The sequence below is a fragment of the Artibeus jamaicensis genome, unplaced genomic scaffold, assembly GCF_021234435.1.
Source record: "Artibeus jamaicensis isolate MK-2021 breed Jamaican fruit bat unplaced genomic scaffold, CSHL_Jam_final scaffold_1689, whole genome shotgun sequence".
NCBI classification, from domain to species: domain Eukaryota; kingdom Metazoa; phylum Chordata; class Mammalia; order Chiroptera; family Phyllostomidae; genus Artibeus; species Artibeus jamaicensis.
In genome coordinates, this window is record NW_026522029.1 from 4292176 (window position 1) to 4310726 (window position 18551).

Below are 18551 nucleotides of genomic sequence, written 5' to 3' on the forward strand. Positions count from 1 at the left end.
TCTTAGAGGAGGGGGTAGAAAGAGAAGGCATAAAGGAGGGAAATGTTGACTTTGGCCTCGTGAGGACTGATTATAATTGCCCAGGGTGTGTTTCATCATGAATCCAGATGTGTGATCTCCACTGAGCCCTGTGGGGAAGCAGAGAGGTCAGGGAAGAGCAGAACCAAAAAGCGTCCTGTGTATTGGACCAGTAGCCAGTCATGTCTGACCTTACTGAAAACTGCTGACGGGAGTAGAGCTCAAATGGCAATGAGTTGAGAAGAGAATTGAGAAGTGAGAAAGTCAGTGGTTAGTGCAGGGAGCTTGCTATGGTCTAAATGTTTAGGTCCCCCCAAAATTCGTATGTCGGAACCCTAAGGCCCAAGGTGATGTTATTAGGAGGTAGAGCCACTGGGAGGGGCCCAGGTCATAAGGATAGACACTTTATAATAGGATTAGTGTTCTTATAAGAGAGACCCCATAGAGATCCCTTGCCCCTTACACCAAGTGAGGACACGGCAAGAAAGAGCCAGCTAGAACCAGGTAAAGGGCTCCCACCAGAACATGACTCTGCTGGTGCCACAACCTTGAACTCCCCAACCTCCAGAGCTGTGAGAAATAGGTTGTTGTTGTTTATAAGCTACCCGGTCTGCAGCATTCTGTTACAGCAGCCCAAAGGGGCTGGCTATACAGGGCTCTTTCACAAAGAAACTGGAATAAGAATTCAAGGAGAGAGAGACAAATAAGTAAGAGGTTACACAGGGTCAAGAGAGGGTTGTTTGCCTGCTTTTGTTTTTTTTTTTTTTAAGGATGAGAAGAAACTGTAGTCTACTTCATACTGAGGAGGAAGAAGAGTTCGTAAGAAGGAAGCAAGAGGAGGCACAAGAGGAAACAGAAAGGCTCTGGAGGAAATGTGGGATGGGATCAGGAGTATCTTTTGGAACGAGCGCTAAGGATGCTGAATTAGTCAGTACTTTTGAGTTGCAAGTGTCAGAAATCCAACTCTAACTAACCCAAACAGAAAAGAAAATTTGTGATGCTGGTTGACGCTGGCTTCAGAATAGGCTCAAATACTATCAGTAAGTCTCTCCTTCTCAGTCTCCTTGCTGTCCTCCAGGTCGGCTTTCTTCCCAGGCAGGTTATCCCCAGGGGATGCCAACAAGGGACAGCAGTCTAGGCTCACGTTCTATGAGCTTGGGAACCTCAACAGGCCAAGCGCTCCTCTTTGCCCAGAAGTTACAGTACCAGCCCTGGGACTGACTCCTACTGGAAGAGACTGGGTCATGTGCCCATCCTTGAATCAGTCGGGCTTAGTTGAGTCCAAGTGGCAGGCCCACCTTCATTAGTCCCACCCAAGCTATTTGAATGGAAGACAGTGGTAGGAATGACCCCTGAAGAAAATCAAAATGTAACTACCTAAAGAAGGGACATGGATGCTAGGAAGGCAAAAAATGGCGGGAAGGAGGAAAGTAACAGAAGTAGAGAAAGTGACACAGGGTGGTTTTCAAAGATAGATATAAATGAACCAGGTAAAAGAGTATGGAAGAACAACACTGAGCAATAGGGTTAGAGTAGAAGCTCCTGCAAAAGAAGTTTTATTGCCCTGAGACTTGTTGCTCAGAAAAGGAGGGGGCAATTTCTTATATAAAAGAACTTTTATTACTTGAAATTCCTATTATCAGGAACCATTATGCCGTTACCCTTCTGTATGTCCATCCTGGTGCACGCACTCACTCCTAAAGACTTGGGCCATGAGAAAAGCAGGGGTTGCTGCTGCAATCACCCCAGACCCATTTGGTTATGAAAGAACTCTCTATATTTCAGAATCCAATGGGGATCCAATGGAGGGATTTTTTTTAAAGCACTGAGTCTCAAACTTCCTCTGCCAAGAACTGATTCTTTGAAACCTTAGGTTGAATGTAAAGACCACGTCAGAAAATATTCCAAAGTTTCCATCTTTCTCCTATAACACAAGCAGCGAGTCTTCATTTCCCATTTCTAAGCTCTCCATACATTCTCTTCAACCCAAAGAACAACAATACCCCCCAAACAGCACTTCCATATACCCAAGTTTCTGGATCCAGCTGGGGCAAATTGTTGGTCACAGCGATGCCTAGGCTCTCTCCTAAGGATTCTTTGTCTTGGACAAAGACAAAGTGGACAGCTCCACTTTCGAGTATAGCTTAACACAATTTGTGTTAAACTACACAATTTAACACAACTTGCCGAATGGACAGCCTTTGGGGAAGGGGATAAAGTGCCTCTGACATGCCCGCTCCAGGGCTCCGTGGCCCACCACGGGCCCACCACGGGCCCCCCACACCTCTAGCCCCCTCCCTTCAGGTGGAGGCAGCCCATTTCACCGTCTTCTGAGCTGGACTGTTTACAGGTGGCCTCCCTAAACCCCCCGGTCTTTCCACAGTTAAGTCCTCAGGAAATGTTTTTCAGATCCATGCAAGTCATATGTGATTAATGCCAGTTAAGTCTGAACATTAGATTTTTTACTCATTACTCAAATATATATATTTGATATACAGTTTTCAGAGAGGATGTTACATAACCCTGCAGCCTTAAGTGCCCATGTTACCAAGTAATGAGAGAACCCAATGCTCCGGATGAACATTTGGAGGCCACGCTAATATTACCTTCAGACATTAAGGTAAAAATAACGTGAATTCCTGACTTTGTATATAAATGTACAACTCCTCCCTTCCCATTGGAAGAGCATGGGCTTGGCATTACCCAGCTACACCACCGCACCATCCCCACGGGCATGGCCGGCACGCAGGCGTGTGCGTGACGCCCAGCTGAATACGTCTAGCGCCCGTGGGACACAGCAAAGCCAACTGGCCCGGCCAACAGCTGACTTTTGCCCAGAGGGCAGCAGTGTGGATGGAGTGAAATGGACAAATACAGGGTAAGTCACCTTTTTGAGGTCAAGTCTGCAGGGAACTGGGTCTGCACCTAATTGAAATCAAGCCCCCATGAAAGAGCACCTACAGAAGGAAAAGGAAAACATCAGCCGCTTACCAAGCACATTTACCAGAACACAGTGTTTCAATATTGGCCAATGTTTAGGTTAGAATTTCCAATGCTTCTACTCTATTAAATCCCTTAGCACTGTCCCCTGTCCCTAAAATCTTTCATAATCATATTAGGTTTTCATGGCATCAACAGCCAAAACAGCACAGGTTGCTTTTGGTATAAATGCTGAAAACTGTCTCTTATTACTTGAAAGACTACAAAGGATTTAGACATTCACATGTAAAATGATCGTGGCCTCTTTTCTAGGCTTTGAAGGTATAGCTTTCATAAGTCAGCCCGCCAAAGTATTTAAATTAAAGAGAATAGTTCTTCAAATAGAATACAGTGTTTCCTGCGTGTTGGTGAGGTTTTATCCTGTGCATTTGAATGATTAGGGTAAAGTCCTATATTGCAGATTTCACATATTCCTTACTCTCCGTCTCCACTCCGGTCCTTTGGAACCTGATATTAGTGTGGACTCCAAATATTAATCTGGGGCTTTGGGTTCTCATGTCACCTGATAACTTGGACACTTAAAGCTGCAGGATTATAACATCCCCTCTGATAACTGTATATCAAATACAGATATTTGATTAATGAGTAAAGAGTCTGCTGTTCAGACCTAACTGGTCCCCCCAGGTTCTGATCACATTAGCCTTTCCTGGTAATTCCACAGCGTTCCCACATTCATCGTCTATGTCAAGGCAAAATCCATGGCCCCGTGTAAAGAGCTTGCTCAAGGATGGCTTTCATTAGAATTTCACGTCCCTGTTCTCCATGTTACCTGCACTCCGCCCTGTCATGTGGAAACCATCCTTCACATGAGCTCAAAAGGCCCTTCCAGTCACCCTTCCTTTTAGTACCCCTGAGGTCTCTCACACGTGCATGCGTGGGTACCGGCATGGATGAGACAGTACTCAAAATGCACACGATGTGTTGTGGAATGTATTGATGTAGTATTAGTTTTATTCCAGGCAAACACAGGTAACTGAATTGCAAATTACATCACCACTGAAGTCAGACAGAAAACCCCACCACATAGGACTGCTGAGGTTTGGTGCAGTAGTTCGTCCTGACGGCCTCATGTGCACAGTCACTGTAGTCGGTGTCGCACTTGCCACACTTACAGCTCACAGCTACGGGATAGGAGAAATAAGGACTGACATGGCGCGGGCAACCTGGTATTTCTACGGTCTTGTACGTGAAGTCTCTATACGTGCAAACATCCTGGGCCAGCGCATGTTTGGGAAGAAAGAGCTTGCCATTGATATCCTGCGGAGAGAACAGAAAAGGGGACATAGTGGAATAGGACTTTAGGGTACATACAGATAATGAAAACAAGTAGAAATTAATTCACCTATATTCCATTGTCACCAATAGGACTGGGAGAGGGTTTCTTAGCCCCATTTAACATGTACCAACTCAACACATCGTCACTGAATCCCAGAGAGAGAAAAGTAGCACATACCCCCCTTTATCCTTGATCACAGGAATAAGACAACAAAGTGTGGAAGTAAACTGATATGAAATCATCTGTGCCCACGTGCTGAGTACTGTACATAATACTGTAACCTTTGCATTATCCACTAAGGAGCCAGTCACCATTAGATCTGGAAAGTGGGGACGTGATTTAGCTCATTTCCTTTCTGGATAGAAATGGACTAAGCCTAGGTTTATCTAATTTACAGCTAAAAGAAGTGAGATGGACTACATACCCGTGTCATACAATATCCAGCACAGATGGTGGTGTTGATGGCTAGGCAATAATCACACTCCTTCCTTTCGACATGCATCATATACTCGGTCAGAATACAAAAAGAGGTCACTTGCCCACATGCAAGGCCAAGAAGCACGGACATCAGGAAGATGGCAGTCATGCTAAATCAAAGACAAAATTAAAGAATCTATTAGATGTGTCCTTTAGCACATTCAAAAGGAACATTTGGACTATAGAAATGATCCCTGAAAGTATAGTCTTAGAAGGGACATTTGGAAAGAACTAAAAATACATGTATTTTATGTCCCAGTGGGTGTAGCTCATTGGATTGAGGGCAGACTGCAATCCAAAGCACCACCGGTTCGATTCCCAGTCGGGGCCCATGCCTGGGTTACCAGCCAGGTCCCCTGTGGGTGGCACATGAGAGGCAACCACACATTGATGTTTCCTTCCCTCTCTTTCTCCTCTTATCCTCTCTCTATAAATAAATAAACAAACAAATAAATAAAACTTAATTTAAAAATATATGTATGTATTTTAATACAATGCCTATTTTGCCCAAGGCCCTGTATTAGGTGTTTTTACATAGTTAATACTCTCAGTAACTTTTCTTTATACACTTAGATGTGGCTGTGATACACAGAGCCCACGGTGCACGCATGCATGCAGTCATACGGTGAAGGTCCTGCTTGCACGTGCTGCTTGGTGCCACTGGCAGCCGAATGGCAAGCCCAAACCACCACAGCAGGGAAGCAGTGGAGACAAAAATAGCAACTAAGTGTAAAGCCAGGCATTCAATGGACGCAATCCAAATACCTCCTTCTGTGGTTACAAAAAGTGAATTAATGGTGAAGGTTCAGTAACAGCTTCTCCAGAACTGTAATTTCAAAAAACTTTGGTTAAAAGACCAGCAAACAGTTCATCATCAGAAGGAGCAAGAAACCAAGCAAGTGCATAATCAGACATTAGTACCATCTCCAGACAAATAATCTTGCATTTCATTTTACCCACTGCCTTTCAAGGAAGACAAAATAAGGCGAGAAAAGATGAACTGAAACTGCCACTGATGTTAAGGAGCTGACCCAGACATCCAGATACTCCCCCTATTCCTCTAAGGCTGAAAGCAGTAGAGTTGGACAAATAAAAAAACTGTTGCTCAGAAGATGCATGAAATTCATTATCTTAAAAAGGTTACAGTTGCAAAAGATACAGGTTGACCCAATGAGAGTGATACACTCCAGAATGGCAGATGCACTGCAGGTTAGCCAGGTAAGTAAGACATGTTTGGATGCATGGAGGACACCAGAGGGTCCACCTGCTGCAGGCAGAAGGGGAACGTGTATCTTAGGAGAGTCCATCTGATGGAAGAGTTGGTTCAGCATCAACTGGGCATCATAAGGTAATGTTAACATAATTACCTTAGTTCTGCTACTGAGAGTGTCATCCAGACTTTGGAATGTAAAGGGATCACTTCAAAGAGTAAGAAGATTTTTTTTTACTTTATAAATGTTGTACAGTTAGGTATATTTGGATTTTACTTTATAAATGTTGTACAGTTGAATTTACTTTATAAATGTTGTACAGTTGCTAGGTATATTTGGATTTTTGTGCTTCTCAAAAATATTGGTCCTGAATTAAAGAAGATAATCACATTTTAAGATTTCCCATGTATAATCAATAAAATATACTTTAAAAAATCTCCCATGGACCTATGAGTAATCTGTCTAGGCCTCATTTCCCTAGACACAGACCAGAGAGAGACAAATACACTCAATTCTTTTTTAAATCCTAAGAACAAAAAAAATCGATTTTAGAATTTTTAACCATTGTCATATTCAGCATGGACACAACACTTCCTTCAGAGTTCCTCCTATAAATGTAAAACTCTAGCTTCACAAAAGGAAAAATTAAAAGTACTGAGTTATCAACAAAATAGCTGTGTAACTGTGGATGTAAAGAAAGTAAAAATTACTCTTTCTCCTTTACTGCAAATAGTAAAGCTTGAGCCACAAAATCTTTCTAAGCCCCAATTTTTTTTATGTAGAAAAGGAAAGCTTAGAACCATAAGTCGATCAGGAAGCTCCCTTCAGTGCCAGTAGTTCATGATTCTATGTGATAAACTGGTGTCAAACTCCTGGTCTAACAGTAAATTCTCCTTCCAAATTTCTCTGCAATTGTCTGTAACAGAGCAGTTTAATATCTTTGTGCCTTCATTTTTCTATATGCTCCATTCTGAACTCATAAAAAAAGAATAAAACAACACATGTGGTGAACCTGGAGTGCTACATAAAGAAGACTATATAAATATAGACATAAACATACATGTGTCACTATATAAAATCAGTGTTAGTTAATACCTCCCTATATAATCTGCCACAATTTCTCTTTTATCACCTGAATTCTTATCTTTGCAAATTAATTGCCTCTTTTAAAATCACCATAAATTATTTATTGAGCAGCTAAATACAGAAGGCATGATTTTAGGCCCCAAATAACTAGAAATGCTTATTTCAGTGTATGTCTATACTGCCGATATTTTTCCTTATTCTAAGATTTCTTCTTTCTTTTGCCCCTTACTCCATTTTTTTCTTTCTTTTTTTTTTTTCTCTCACTGCCTTCATTTTCAATAAACACTTTTTTCTCTGCTCTGTTAATTTCCTTCACCAATTTTTTCTCTTCAACCCCCTGCCACACTATGAATAGAATCGACTGTCTACCCTGTAAACAATCCAGGAACTTACTAAAGCAACACATTCTTCCAGAGAGTAAAATGTACTATAAGACAGACAGATGTGTATACCAGACACTATCCAAGGCAGTTTAGCTACTAAATAACTAAAATAAAACCGTAAATTACCCCTGCCGATACTCAAAATTGAATTTAAGTTTCCCCAGAAGTATATTATCATGAAAGGTAACCATTAATGATTGATAGAATTCAATAAGTAGATTATTCAATTAACACAAATATGTAAATCAAAATGTAAATAGGAAAAGAAGGTCATGTACATCAATCAGGGAATTGACTTGCTGTTCGTCTTCAAGTCAATGAGATTTTTCTTATCCTTATGGATATAGCTCATGCTTCACCCAACATTGAACTATTTTGGAGCAATAATTAAAATTCTCTGGAGCCAATCCAAGCAAATTATCACTCAGCACTTGCCAATTTTCAATAAATGCTAAAATGGTGAAAGTGAAGAAAGAAAAAGAACATTTCATCTTGCAAAGCCTTCCAAGTATAGACACCTACCTTACTTTGCATTGGTGAGCTGAGGCTGTAGTGACTCAGACTAAAGCCTCTTCGTTCATTTTATACCCTTCGGGATAATTCCTCTCTGATCTTGTTTATACAACTGCGTTTGAATTACTGCTCTCTTATCTGAAAAACATCTATTGAAAATTCATACTGAACCCCAAATAAAATGTGTTTAAACGATTTCACAATGCCTTCCTCTGGAAACTCTGACATTATTGCAACACAAATTTTCTTTTCTCCTATTTCAAAATAAAGTTACCCTTTAAAATACATCCTTTGTTAATACTTATTAATATTACAAAGGAAATACACAGAAAGAGAAAAATCTCAACATCAGCCAAGTCTAATACAGAAATGAAATTTTATTTGGGCCATGAGGGCCCCAAATTTTACCTAAGTGCTCATTTAGAGACAAATAAAATTACTGCTTACCAACAAAGCAAAGGCAACTTTTTAATAGAAATCCAGGACACTTGGCACATATGTTTTTGACTAAAACCCCCCAAAAAAGGAGTTCAAAATGTGTTCCTTTTGTTCTTTGTGTTTAAAATAATAATAAACAAAATTTACATGACAGAAACTGAAAGTAAAGGGATAGAAAAACATATTTCATGCAAGTGTTAATGAAAAATCTGAGGTAGCAATATTTATATTAGACAAAAAAGACTTTAAAACAAAGACTATAATAAGAGACAAAGAAGGACACTATATAATGATAAAGCGAACAACCCAACAAGAGGATGTAATCCTTGCAAACATTTATGCACACGGCATAGAAGCACTTAAACATATAAAACAAATATTGATGGACATAAAAGGAGAGATGGACAACAATACAGTGGTAGGAGGGGATGTTAACACCCCAGTGACATCAATGGATAGATCTTCCAGAGAGAAAATCAACAAGGAAACAGCAACCTTCAAGGATACACTAGAACATTTCACCCCAAAACATCAAAATAAACATTCTTTCCAAGTGCACATGGAACATTTTCTAGGATACACCACATGTTAGGACAAAAAACAAGTCTAAATTTAAGAAGGTTGAAATCATATCAAGCATCTTCTCTGACCACAATGGCATGAAACTAATCAGTTACATTACAAGGGGGGAAAAACCTGAAACACAAATTCATGGAGGTTAAGTAACATGTTACTAAACAATGAATGGTTAGCAACAAGACCAAGGAAGAAATCAAAAGATACCTTGAGACAAATAAAAATTAAAACACGACCTCAAATTGATGAGACCCAGGAAAAACAGTCCTAAGAGGGAAGTTCACGCAATTTGTGTATGAACTAACAGTCACTTAATAACCAAATCCGACAGCGTGTCACACGGACCTGAGATCCAGCCCTGGCTCCGCCATCTGCTGGCTCTGTGACACTGGCCTGCTTGAGCGCTCTTCACCTCGGGTTCTTCATTTATTTAAAGGGAACATCATTGTTTACATAGAGCATGTAACACAGTATCTGGCATATAATAAGTGTTCCATAACTGACAACAAATGTGTAATAATTCAATATTTATTTACTTAATATTTAGTCACAGTGCCTAGTACATAGTAGGCAGCCATTGTATTTGTGGACTGCAAAAAGTAGATAATGGATGCATGAGTAAATAATTATCAAATTTTAAAACCACTTTCTACCATCTTTATAGCTATAACTCATGTTTACCCTTTCAATCCATTTGCCTCACTATAATACACCAAAAGTTCAATGAGAATTTCCCACTGAACTCGGGAAAAAAGGCCAAACCTCTTACTACCATTCACAGAGTCCTTCACAGTCTATTCTATATCTCTAGTTTCATGTTTCCCCATCTCCTACCCCTCCCCCTATCTTCTCCACCCTTTTCCACTTCCTAGTCCTTCAGCGTCACTGAACTAAGTTCCTCAAATTAGTGGCACATTCTGTTCCTGCACATTTTCATATGCTCGTCCCACTACCTGCAACACCTACCTGACCCCCCCTTCCATGCCTCATCTCACCCAACTCCTCCGCATCCTTCGTGACTGAACTGAGAAAGCTCTCCTTCTCCAAAGCCTTCTCTTAGTCCCTAGGGCCTCTCTCATGGTTGGTTGTTTTATTAGAATTAGAGAAAATATATAGAATATCTGGCACATGGTAGAGGCTCAATAAATCACAGATATTACTACAGATTATTGGCACCCTGGTTAGTCTTCTTTTGTCCTCTTTATTGTTAATTTAAGTTAACAAAAAAAATTAAGAGGCCTGGTATAGGCAAGGCTCCCTAGAGGGGGAATAAAAAGGTTAACTGAAGACAGAATTGGGGATATATACCAAAAATAGCCACTCCAGGGGCTCCCAAATCTTGGGAACATGAGCTACTATGTAGTAAGATAAGAACTCTGAAAACAGGTACAGTGATGATGAAGATGCCAAATTCAACCTGCTTTGTGTGACTCCAGCCAAGGTGACAAGGGTACAGTAACGGTGGGGATGCTGCATGTCCATTTCAGATGGAACCAGTACTCTGTTGTATAAAGTATTGATTCGTGTACTCAGTGCCTAGAAGATTTATATACATATCCCTGGGAAGTATACATACACATAATAGGTAACTGATATACTCTTGACTTACTAAGAGAAGAACTATCAAAATTATCATACATTTGGATAATGATTTTATTTTCAAAGGGGCCCTAATATATACGCTCTCCTACTGTTAAAAGAATCCAGGCAGACAGAACTTTCGCTTCTGACTGGATTTACTTGCCCATCTCAGATAACTATAAACAGGATAAAATATATGAAACAATGGCTCTACATACATGGAACATCAGGCAACAAGGGAAAGTGATCCCAAAGAGACAGGAAACAAAGGAACTACAGCTTACTGCTGGAAGAAAGTTTCTGGCCTATGGTGCAGGGAGGGGGATTAAAAGCAGAGGCAAGAACTGTCCCCAGATTGAGGAGATGGACCTGGGCGTCCATGGAGCCCGAGGCACTTGCAATTCATAGGAAAGCCTATTGGAGAGGAGAGAACTGCACAGAGAGAGAATTCTGGAGATCCGAAGATAATCTCCTTGAATATTCAGCTGAAAACTGATAAACGCGGGCGAGGAAACTAGACGAGGCTAGGAGAGGAAACGCCTGAAGGGACTGAAGAGCACCGTCCTGGGACTCACACAGAGACCTGCGCAGTGTTCGTCCCAACCAGCAGCAGCGGAAAATTTTCTAGTTCATGGGAAACCAGGTACTCGATTTAGAAGGGGTGCTTCCATTGTGGGGAAAAATTAGCCATAGACTAAATGCTGTTCTGACCTCGCCTTAACCAATCTTCAAAGCAAGACCCAAAGGATCAACTATTTGCAAGTAACAGAACTGACTCAGAACAAAGTTCAAGAAATATTTATAGGGATACAACAATATCTTACCCCCCACAATATATTCAATATAATCCACAATATGTGGCATTCAATAAAAAATTACCAGGCATGCAAAGAAGCAGGAAAATATAATTCATAATAAGAAAGTTAATCCATTGAAATGAACCCAGAATGGTATAGATAATAGAACTGGTAGACAAAGGACATCAAAGCATGACACTACCAAAGGAACACAATAATTTCCTAGTAACTGATCCTAAAGAAGTAGAAATTTGCATAATAAAAAAATCCTAATTGTTTTAAAGCAAGTAAAATTCAAGGGAACATAGACAATTCAATGAACTCAGGAAGACAATGCATAAATGATATAGGAATCACAGAAAAGAACCAAACATATTCTGGAGTTAAAGGATATGTAAGTCATATTGAACTCTAGCATGTAAATTAAAAGATGGAACTGTTGAAAATAACCATAGCCACAATATTTTGTTAATGTAACACAATATAAAAATATGTAAATAGGGCCATCAATAACATAAGGGAGGGAAGTAAATGTGTAGAATGTTTTCATGCAAATAAAATTAAGGTATTATTAGCTTAAAATAAACTGTCATAAATATGGAAATGTTTTATATAAGCCTCATAGTAACCACAAAGAAACACCAATAATAGATACACAAATGATAAAAGGAAAAGAATTAAAGCATACCACCACCAAAAGAAAATCATCAACTACAAAGAAAGACTAAGAGGAAAGGGGAAAAAAGAACAATCAGAAAACAGGCAACGGAATGGTGAAAATATGTCCTTACGTATCCATAATTACTCAAATATAAATGGTTTGAATTCTCCAATTAAAAGATGTACAGTAGTTGAATGAACTAACAAAAGAAAAGACCCAATGATATGCTGCCTACAAGAGACTCTAAGCTTCAAGGATACTCATAGCTTCAAAGTGAAGGGATATAAGAGATATTCCTTGAAATGAAATCCAAAATAGAGCAGAAGTAGCTATATTTATATTAGACAAAATAGACCTTAAAACAAAAGCTGTAACAAGAGACAAAGGTCATTCTATAATGAGAAAGGGGTCTATTTATTAGAAGATATACTAATTATGGCCCTCACCAGTGTTGCTCAGTTGGATGGGCATTATCCCACAAAGTGAAAGGTTGCTGGTTCGGTTCATGGTCAGGGCACATGCCTCGGTTGCCAGCCCAGTCCCAGGCAGGTCAGGATATGTGCAAGAGGTGGGTGATCAATGTTCCTCTCACACACCAGTGTTTCTCTCCCTCTCCTTCTCCCTTCCTTCCCCTCTCTCCAAGAATAAAATCTTTTTAATAAGAGAATATAATAATTATAAATATACATGCATCCAATATTACAGCACCTAAATAGATTAAATAACAATTAATAGATCTGAAGGCAGAAAAAACAGCAATGCAATAACAAGCACTTACATATCCCACTTTCAACAATGACTACATCATCTAGACAGAAAATGAATACAGAAATAATGGAATTGGAGTACACTTTAGATCACACAGACCTAACAGACATATATACAACATTTTATTCAACAGCAGCAAAATATTTTTTTTCTCTAGGGAGAGATAGCTGATTTGCCTAATACATAGAAACAAATACTAAAAGTCTGGCAAAGTGAGGAAACAGAGGGATATATTCCAAACAAAAGACCATGAAAAAACTTAGAAAAAGACCTTCATGAAATGGATATAAGCAATCTACCTGATAAAGAGTTCAAAGTAATGGTCCTAAAGTTGTTTAATGAACTTGGAATAATAATGGATGAAAACAGTGAACTCTTCAACAAAGAGACAGAAAAGTATAAGAAAGTTCCAAGCAGATGTTATAGAGCTGAAGAATACAATAACTGAACTAAAAAATACACTACAGTGGCTTAACAGAAGACTGGACGAAGCAAAGGAATGGATCAGTGATCTGGGTGACAAAGCAATGGAAATCTCCCAGAAAGAAAAACAAAAGAAAAAAAATTAAGTAAAGATAACTTAAAGGATCTTTGGGATAATTCAAGTGTAATAATACTCACATTATAGGGGTCTGAGAAGGAGAAGACAGAATTGGCAAGAAAAATTTATTTGAAGAAATAATGGCTGAAAATTTTCCTAACCAGGGGAATGAAACACACATCCAGGTCCAGGAAGTTCAGAGAGTCCCAAAGACGATGAACCCAATGAAATTCACACTAAAATATACTATAATCAAAATGGTAAAAGCTAAATAAAAACAGAAAAAGTAGCAAGAGATAACGTGTTACATAAAAAGGAAACTTATAAGGCTATCAGATTTTTTTCCCCAGAAACTTTGCAGGCCAGAGGGAATGGCAGGACATAAAAACTTCCACAGTTCTCTATATAGCAAGATGATCATTAAAAATTGAGGAAGAGATTAAGTTTTCCAGACTAGCAAAAGCTAAAGGAGTTAATCACAGCTAAACTGGACTTATAAGAAACATTAATGGGACTTCTTTAAACTGAAAAGAAATGGGACTAATTAATAAGAAGAATACACATAAAATTAAAAATCTCAGTAGTAGGGGAAAATATATATAGTAATGGTAGTGAATCAATCACTTACAAAGTATGAAGGTTTAAATGACAAAAGTAGTAAAATTAAAACTAGTTAGAGGATACATAAAATAAAAAGGTAAACTGTCACATAAAAAATATAATATGTGGTGGTTGGGAAAGTGGGAGTAAAAATGTAAAGTTTTGGAATGTGTTCAAACCCAAGTTGACATCAACTTAAACTGTTATATATATGAGATGTTAAAGGATCATACGCCATGACCAAGTTGGATTTATTCCAGAGATGCAAGGATGGCTCAACATCTGCAGATCAATCAATGTGATACACCACATTAACAAAATAAAGGATAGCCCTGCCTGGTGTGGCTCGGTGGATTGAGCACCAGCCTGCAAACTAAAGTGTTGCTGATTCGATTCCCAGTAAGGGTACATGCCTGGGTTGTGGGCCATGTGAGAGGCAACCACATATTGGTATTTCTCTCCATCTCTTTCTCCCTCCCTTCCCCCTCTCTAAAAATAAATACATAAAAAAATCTTTAAAAAAAAAAAGGAAGGATAAAACCATATGACCATCTCAATAGATACAGAAAAGGCATTTGACACTTCAACATCTAGTATGATTTAAAAAAATTCTCAATAAAGTGTATATAGAGGAAATGGACCTCAACATAATAAGGGCTATAACAACCCAAAGCTAACATCATACTCAATGGTAAAAAAGCTGAAAGCTTTTCCTTTAAGATCAGGAACAAGATAAGGATGCTCACTCTTGCTATTTTTATTCAACATAGTATTGAAAGACCAAGCCAGAGAAATCAGGCAGGAATAAGAATTAAAAGGCATCCAGCCCTGGATGGTGTGACTCCGTGGATTCAGTGCCAGCCTGCAAACCAAAGGGTTGCCAGTTCAATTCCCAGTCAGGGGATATGCTTGGGTTGTGGGCTGGGTGCCTAGCAGGAGGTATAGGAGAGGCAACCACACATTGATGTTTTTCTCCCTCTCTCTCTCCCTCACTTCTTCTCTCTCTAAAAGTAAATAAAATCTTTAAATAAAAAAAAAAGAATGAAAAGGCATCTAAATCAGAAAAGAAGTAAAGTTACTGGTTTGTAGATTACATGATACTATGTATGGGAGTGGGCAGAAGTAGGTTTGTGGTTGTTCATATTGAAAATAATACAATAATTAATATCTAATAACAGAACAATCAACTCTGTGTTTCATGTACTCATAACTGTAAACCTCCTTTTGCCAACCCCTGTATAGAAAACCCTGAAGATTCAACCAAAAAGCTGTTAGGATTAATAAATGAATTCAGTCAAGTTGCAGGATACAAAACTGATATATAAAAATCTGTGGTGTTTCTATACACCAGCCTTGAACCGTAAAAGAAATCAGGAGACAATCCCACTCACCATGGCAGCCCTAGAAAGTAACACATGCAGTTTTTTATATGGCAGTTACACCCCAACAAAGCTGTTCTTAAAAGTCCACTAGGCAAAATAATCTGTGTCTGCTACTCTGACCTCATCATCCTCTGTCCCAATCTCCCTTTCACTTCCTGCGCTCCTTTGAGCATGCTAAACCTGTTCTTGGGACAGGGTTTTTGCACGTGTTATTATGAAGAGCTCTTTCACCAGATCTCCAAGTGGCTTCCTCATCATTTCAGCTCTAAAATTACTTCCTCAGAACAGCCGTCCTTGACCATTAATCTGCCTCTGCCACTTTTTATCCCACTAACTCATTCTTTCTTCACAGTGCTTAAAATTTTCTGATATTATATTATTTACATATTTATTCTGTTTCTCCCCATTCAAGTATAATGTAAGCACCATAAACAGAGTAGCTTTACCCGTATTGGTAAAGCCAACCTATTTCATACATTAGATGTTCAATAAATATTTATTGAATGCATAAGTAAGTGGAAATACTGGTGCTATTTCCAGAGTTTGTAATCAGATACAAGGAGAGGTTAACTGCTCTAATGTTTTATAGATGGCTACAGCAAAGCCCTGCTAAAATAAAAGTTTCCTGATACCCCTTTTATTGAATTAAAATTTTAACTCATTTTCAAAAGAAAAATAAAAGCCTCAATCTTCATCAGCCACACAGAGGAACTGCGATGGTTATGAATGAGACTTGTTAACATTTTACCCTCCTCACAGAGCGAGTGTTCTAGCTGGCAAGGTGCTCTACTTCCCTGAAATTCTAAAATCCTGTGCAATAGATGTGTTTTTAAAACTCAGGTTGTCCACCTGAAGTTTGCATTATCTGTAAAAGTCACATTAGAACAGTCTGCCATGTGAAACAAAGTCATTTATTAAACTCCTTTTGATTTTTTCTAACCAATACAGATAATTGACAGCAAGAAGAGTTGGGCCTAATGTGCATATTTATCCCTGTATTATCTTGAAGCTCCCAAGTACAGAGACAAAACTAATATTTATAAAAACTATGTCAATTTACTTCTCTCTTTTGGTGACATGGTAAATCCACAGTATGCCACATTTATATGAATTGACAAAAGCTTTCACCATTTCAAAACATTTTTAAGTGAAGGTCATATATAAATGTTAATAGGAGTTGCTAACAGCTTCTGTAATGAAATTCATAGTGTTATAAAAGTATTCTTTTCTGTATATCCAAACCTATTTCTCTACCCCTCAGTACAATGTATTATTCACTCTATTTTTGTTACTGCATGTAACCTCTCGGTGATCAGATACTGTGTCGCCATTTGAATGATACGAGCAGCATTAACTGTACTCACAGTAATACATGCAGCTACTTCTTGGCAACTAATCAATACTGTGATTAATCTCACCAAAATTATTTTAACTTGTCCCATCTTTATTTAGTACACCTTTTATTTCAAAAGAATCACAGTACTGCTATATGTAAAAATCAATAAAGAATTCCCCTGTTGCAAGAATCTGATTCATTTTAAAAGGTGAGTTCGCTTGAAATTTTGTATTTAGAGGTGTGATTACTGATCACCAGATTTTAAAATGTTGTCTTCTGGGACATCTTTTTACAAAAGATTTCTCAAACTTGCCGGAGTGGGGGCAGTTTGTGTCAACCCAGTCTCCCTGAACCAAGGCAGACAATTTCAGGGTGGCCACCAGGGAGCCAGCGGGTTGTACCACGTGGTTAACCTGGGCGTTCCACTTTGGTGGCTGAAATGCCATTTCAGACTTCGCACTTGAGAACACGAAATTCTCTTGTGAATTGTGAAGAGTGGTGAATTTGTACTTCAAAAGGCTTGAAATCCGATTCCACAACTTGTTCTGTGCCTTTAGTTTTCTCTCTGAGTCCTACTTTGCTTATCTGTACAATGGGGATAAATGCTACTTCACAGGGGTTTGGCAGGTATTAAGTGGAGCAGCAGACAATAAGCTGCTTTCGACACTATAGAGCCTCACATTCTTTCATAAAAAAGAATTCTGTAAGCAAATTAATCTGTGGTAGCCAAGAAATAATACACTAACAAGGCAGCTAAGTTCCTTCACTACATGTGTGTGAAAACAACTGAAAAGGATCAAATGTGGTATGATTCCATGTATTTGAAATACACAGCATAGGAAAGCCGACAGAGCCAGAAATACTGTGGACAGAGGCCGGGGGAGGGGCGGGGAGGAGCGGGAAATGGGGAACAACCACTCAGTGAGCACAGGGTTTCCCCTGAAGGGCGGAAAATAATGTGGCACTAGGTACAGGTAGTGTTTCCACCACCTGTAAACGTGTTAAATACCAGAAAATTCTTCACTTTACCATGCCTAATTTTATTATGCAAATTTCACCTAACTTTAAAAAAATGACAATTGACAGCTTATACAAAAATAACAAACAATGTATCGTGGGGTTTATAACATATGTAGAAATTAACTATATGTGCAAGAATAGAACAAAGGACAGAAATGAGAAACAAAAATACATTTCTGTATGGTTCTTATACCATATGTAAAGTGCTACAATAGCATTTGAAAGTAAACTATGATACATTAAAGATGTATACTGCAAATCCTAGAACAACCACTAAAAATGAAAGTATAGCTAAAAAGTCCGTAGTGTCAAAAGAGTGAGAAGATAAAGACTGGGAGAAAATATTTGTAAAATACCTATCAGATAACAGATTGTTATCCAAAATATACAAATAACTCTTTAAACCTGATAATAAAAAACTAATCTGATTTAAGAATGGACAAGGCCTGAACAGACAGCTCACTGAAGGAGACATCTGGATGGCAAATGAGCGCGTAAAAAGATGCTCTACGTCATGTCATCAGGGAAATGCAAGTGAAGACCGTAAGATGCCACTACACACCTATTAGAATGACCGAAATCCAGAACACTGACACCACCAAATTCCGGTGAGGCTGTGGAGTAACAGAAATTCCTGGTGAGAATGTAAAATGCCATAGCCATTTTGGGAGATAGTTTAGCAACTTATTTTAAAACTAAACATACGATTACCATACAATCCAGCAAATTGTGCTTCTTGGTCTTTACCCGAAGGAGCTGAAAACTTAGGTCCACAAAAAACAAACGAACAAACAAAAACCCCTGTACCTGAGTGTTTATAGCACCTTTATTCGGTATTGCCAAAACTTGAAAAACACCAAATATCCTTCAGGGGGTGAATGGATACA

The 18551-nt window shown here is 38.8% G+C and overlaps 1 protein-coding gene across 2 annotated transcripts; it reads right to left on the reverse strand.

Annotated features, from left to right (window-relative positions):
* Positions 1-3951: 3951 nt before the first annotated feature.
* Positions 3952-8121, reverse strand: TSHB (thyroid stimulating hormone subunit beta). 2 transcript variants are annotated; one of them, XM_037135119.2, is made up of 3 exons: positions 7979-8121; positions 4719-4881; positions 3952-4275 (listed from the first exon to the last, which is right to left on the reverse strand). In XM_037135119.2, exons 2-3 carry the CDS (start codon positions 4878-4880, stop codon positions 4021-4023), a joined length of 417 nt encoding a protein of 138 aa, XP_036991014.1. In that variant the 5' UTR covers position 4881; positions 7979-8121; the 3' UTR covers positions 3952-4020. The 2 variants fall into 2 exon arrangements, with proteins under 2 accessions (XP_036991014.1, XP_036991013.1); XM_037135118.2 differs by having other exon boundaries at positions 7974-8121.
* Between the last annotated feature and the right edge of the window lie 10430 nt (positions 8122-18551).

What these genes read in the sequence shown, in the direction of transcription:
- TSHB (XM_037135119.2), bottom strand. Translation starts at nt 4,880, where the DNA reads ATGACTGCCATCTTCCTGATGTCCGTGCTTCTTGGCCTTGCATGTGGG. An exon ending in CTGGATATTGTATGACACGG is followed by an intron (nt 4,276 to 4,718) that starts GTATGTAGTCCA and finishes TTCTCTCCGCAG; the next exon opens with GATATCAATGGCAAGCTCTT.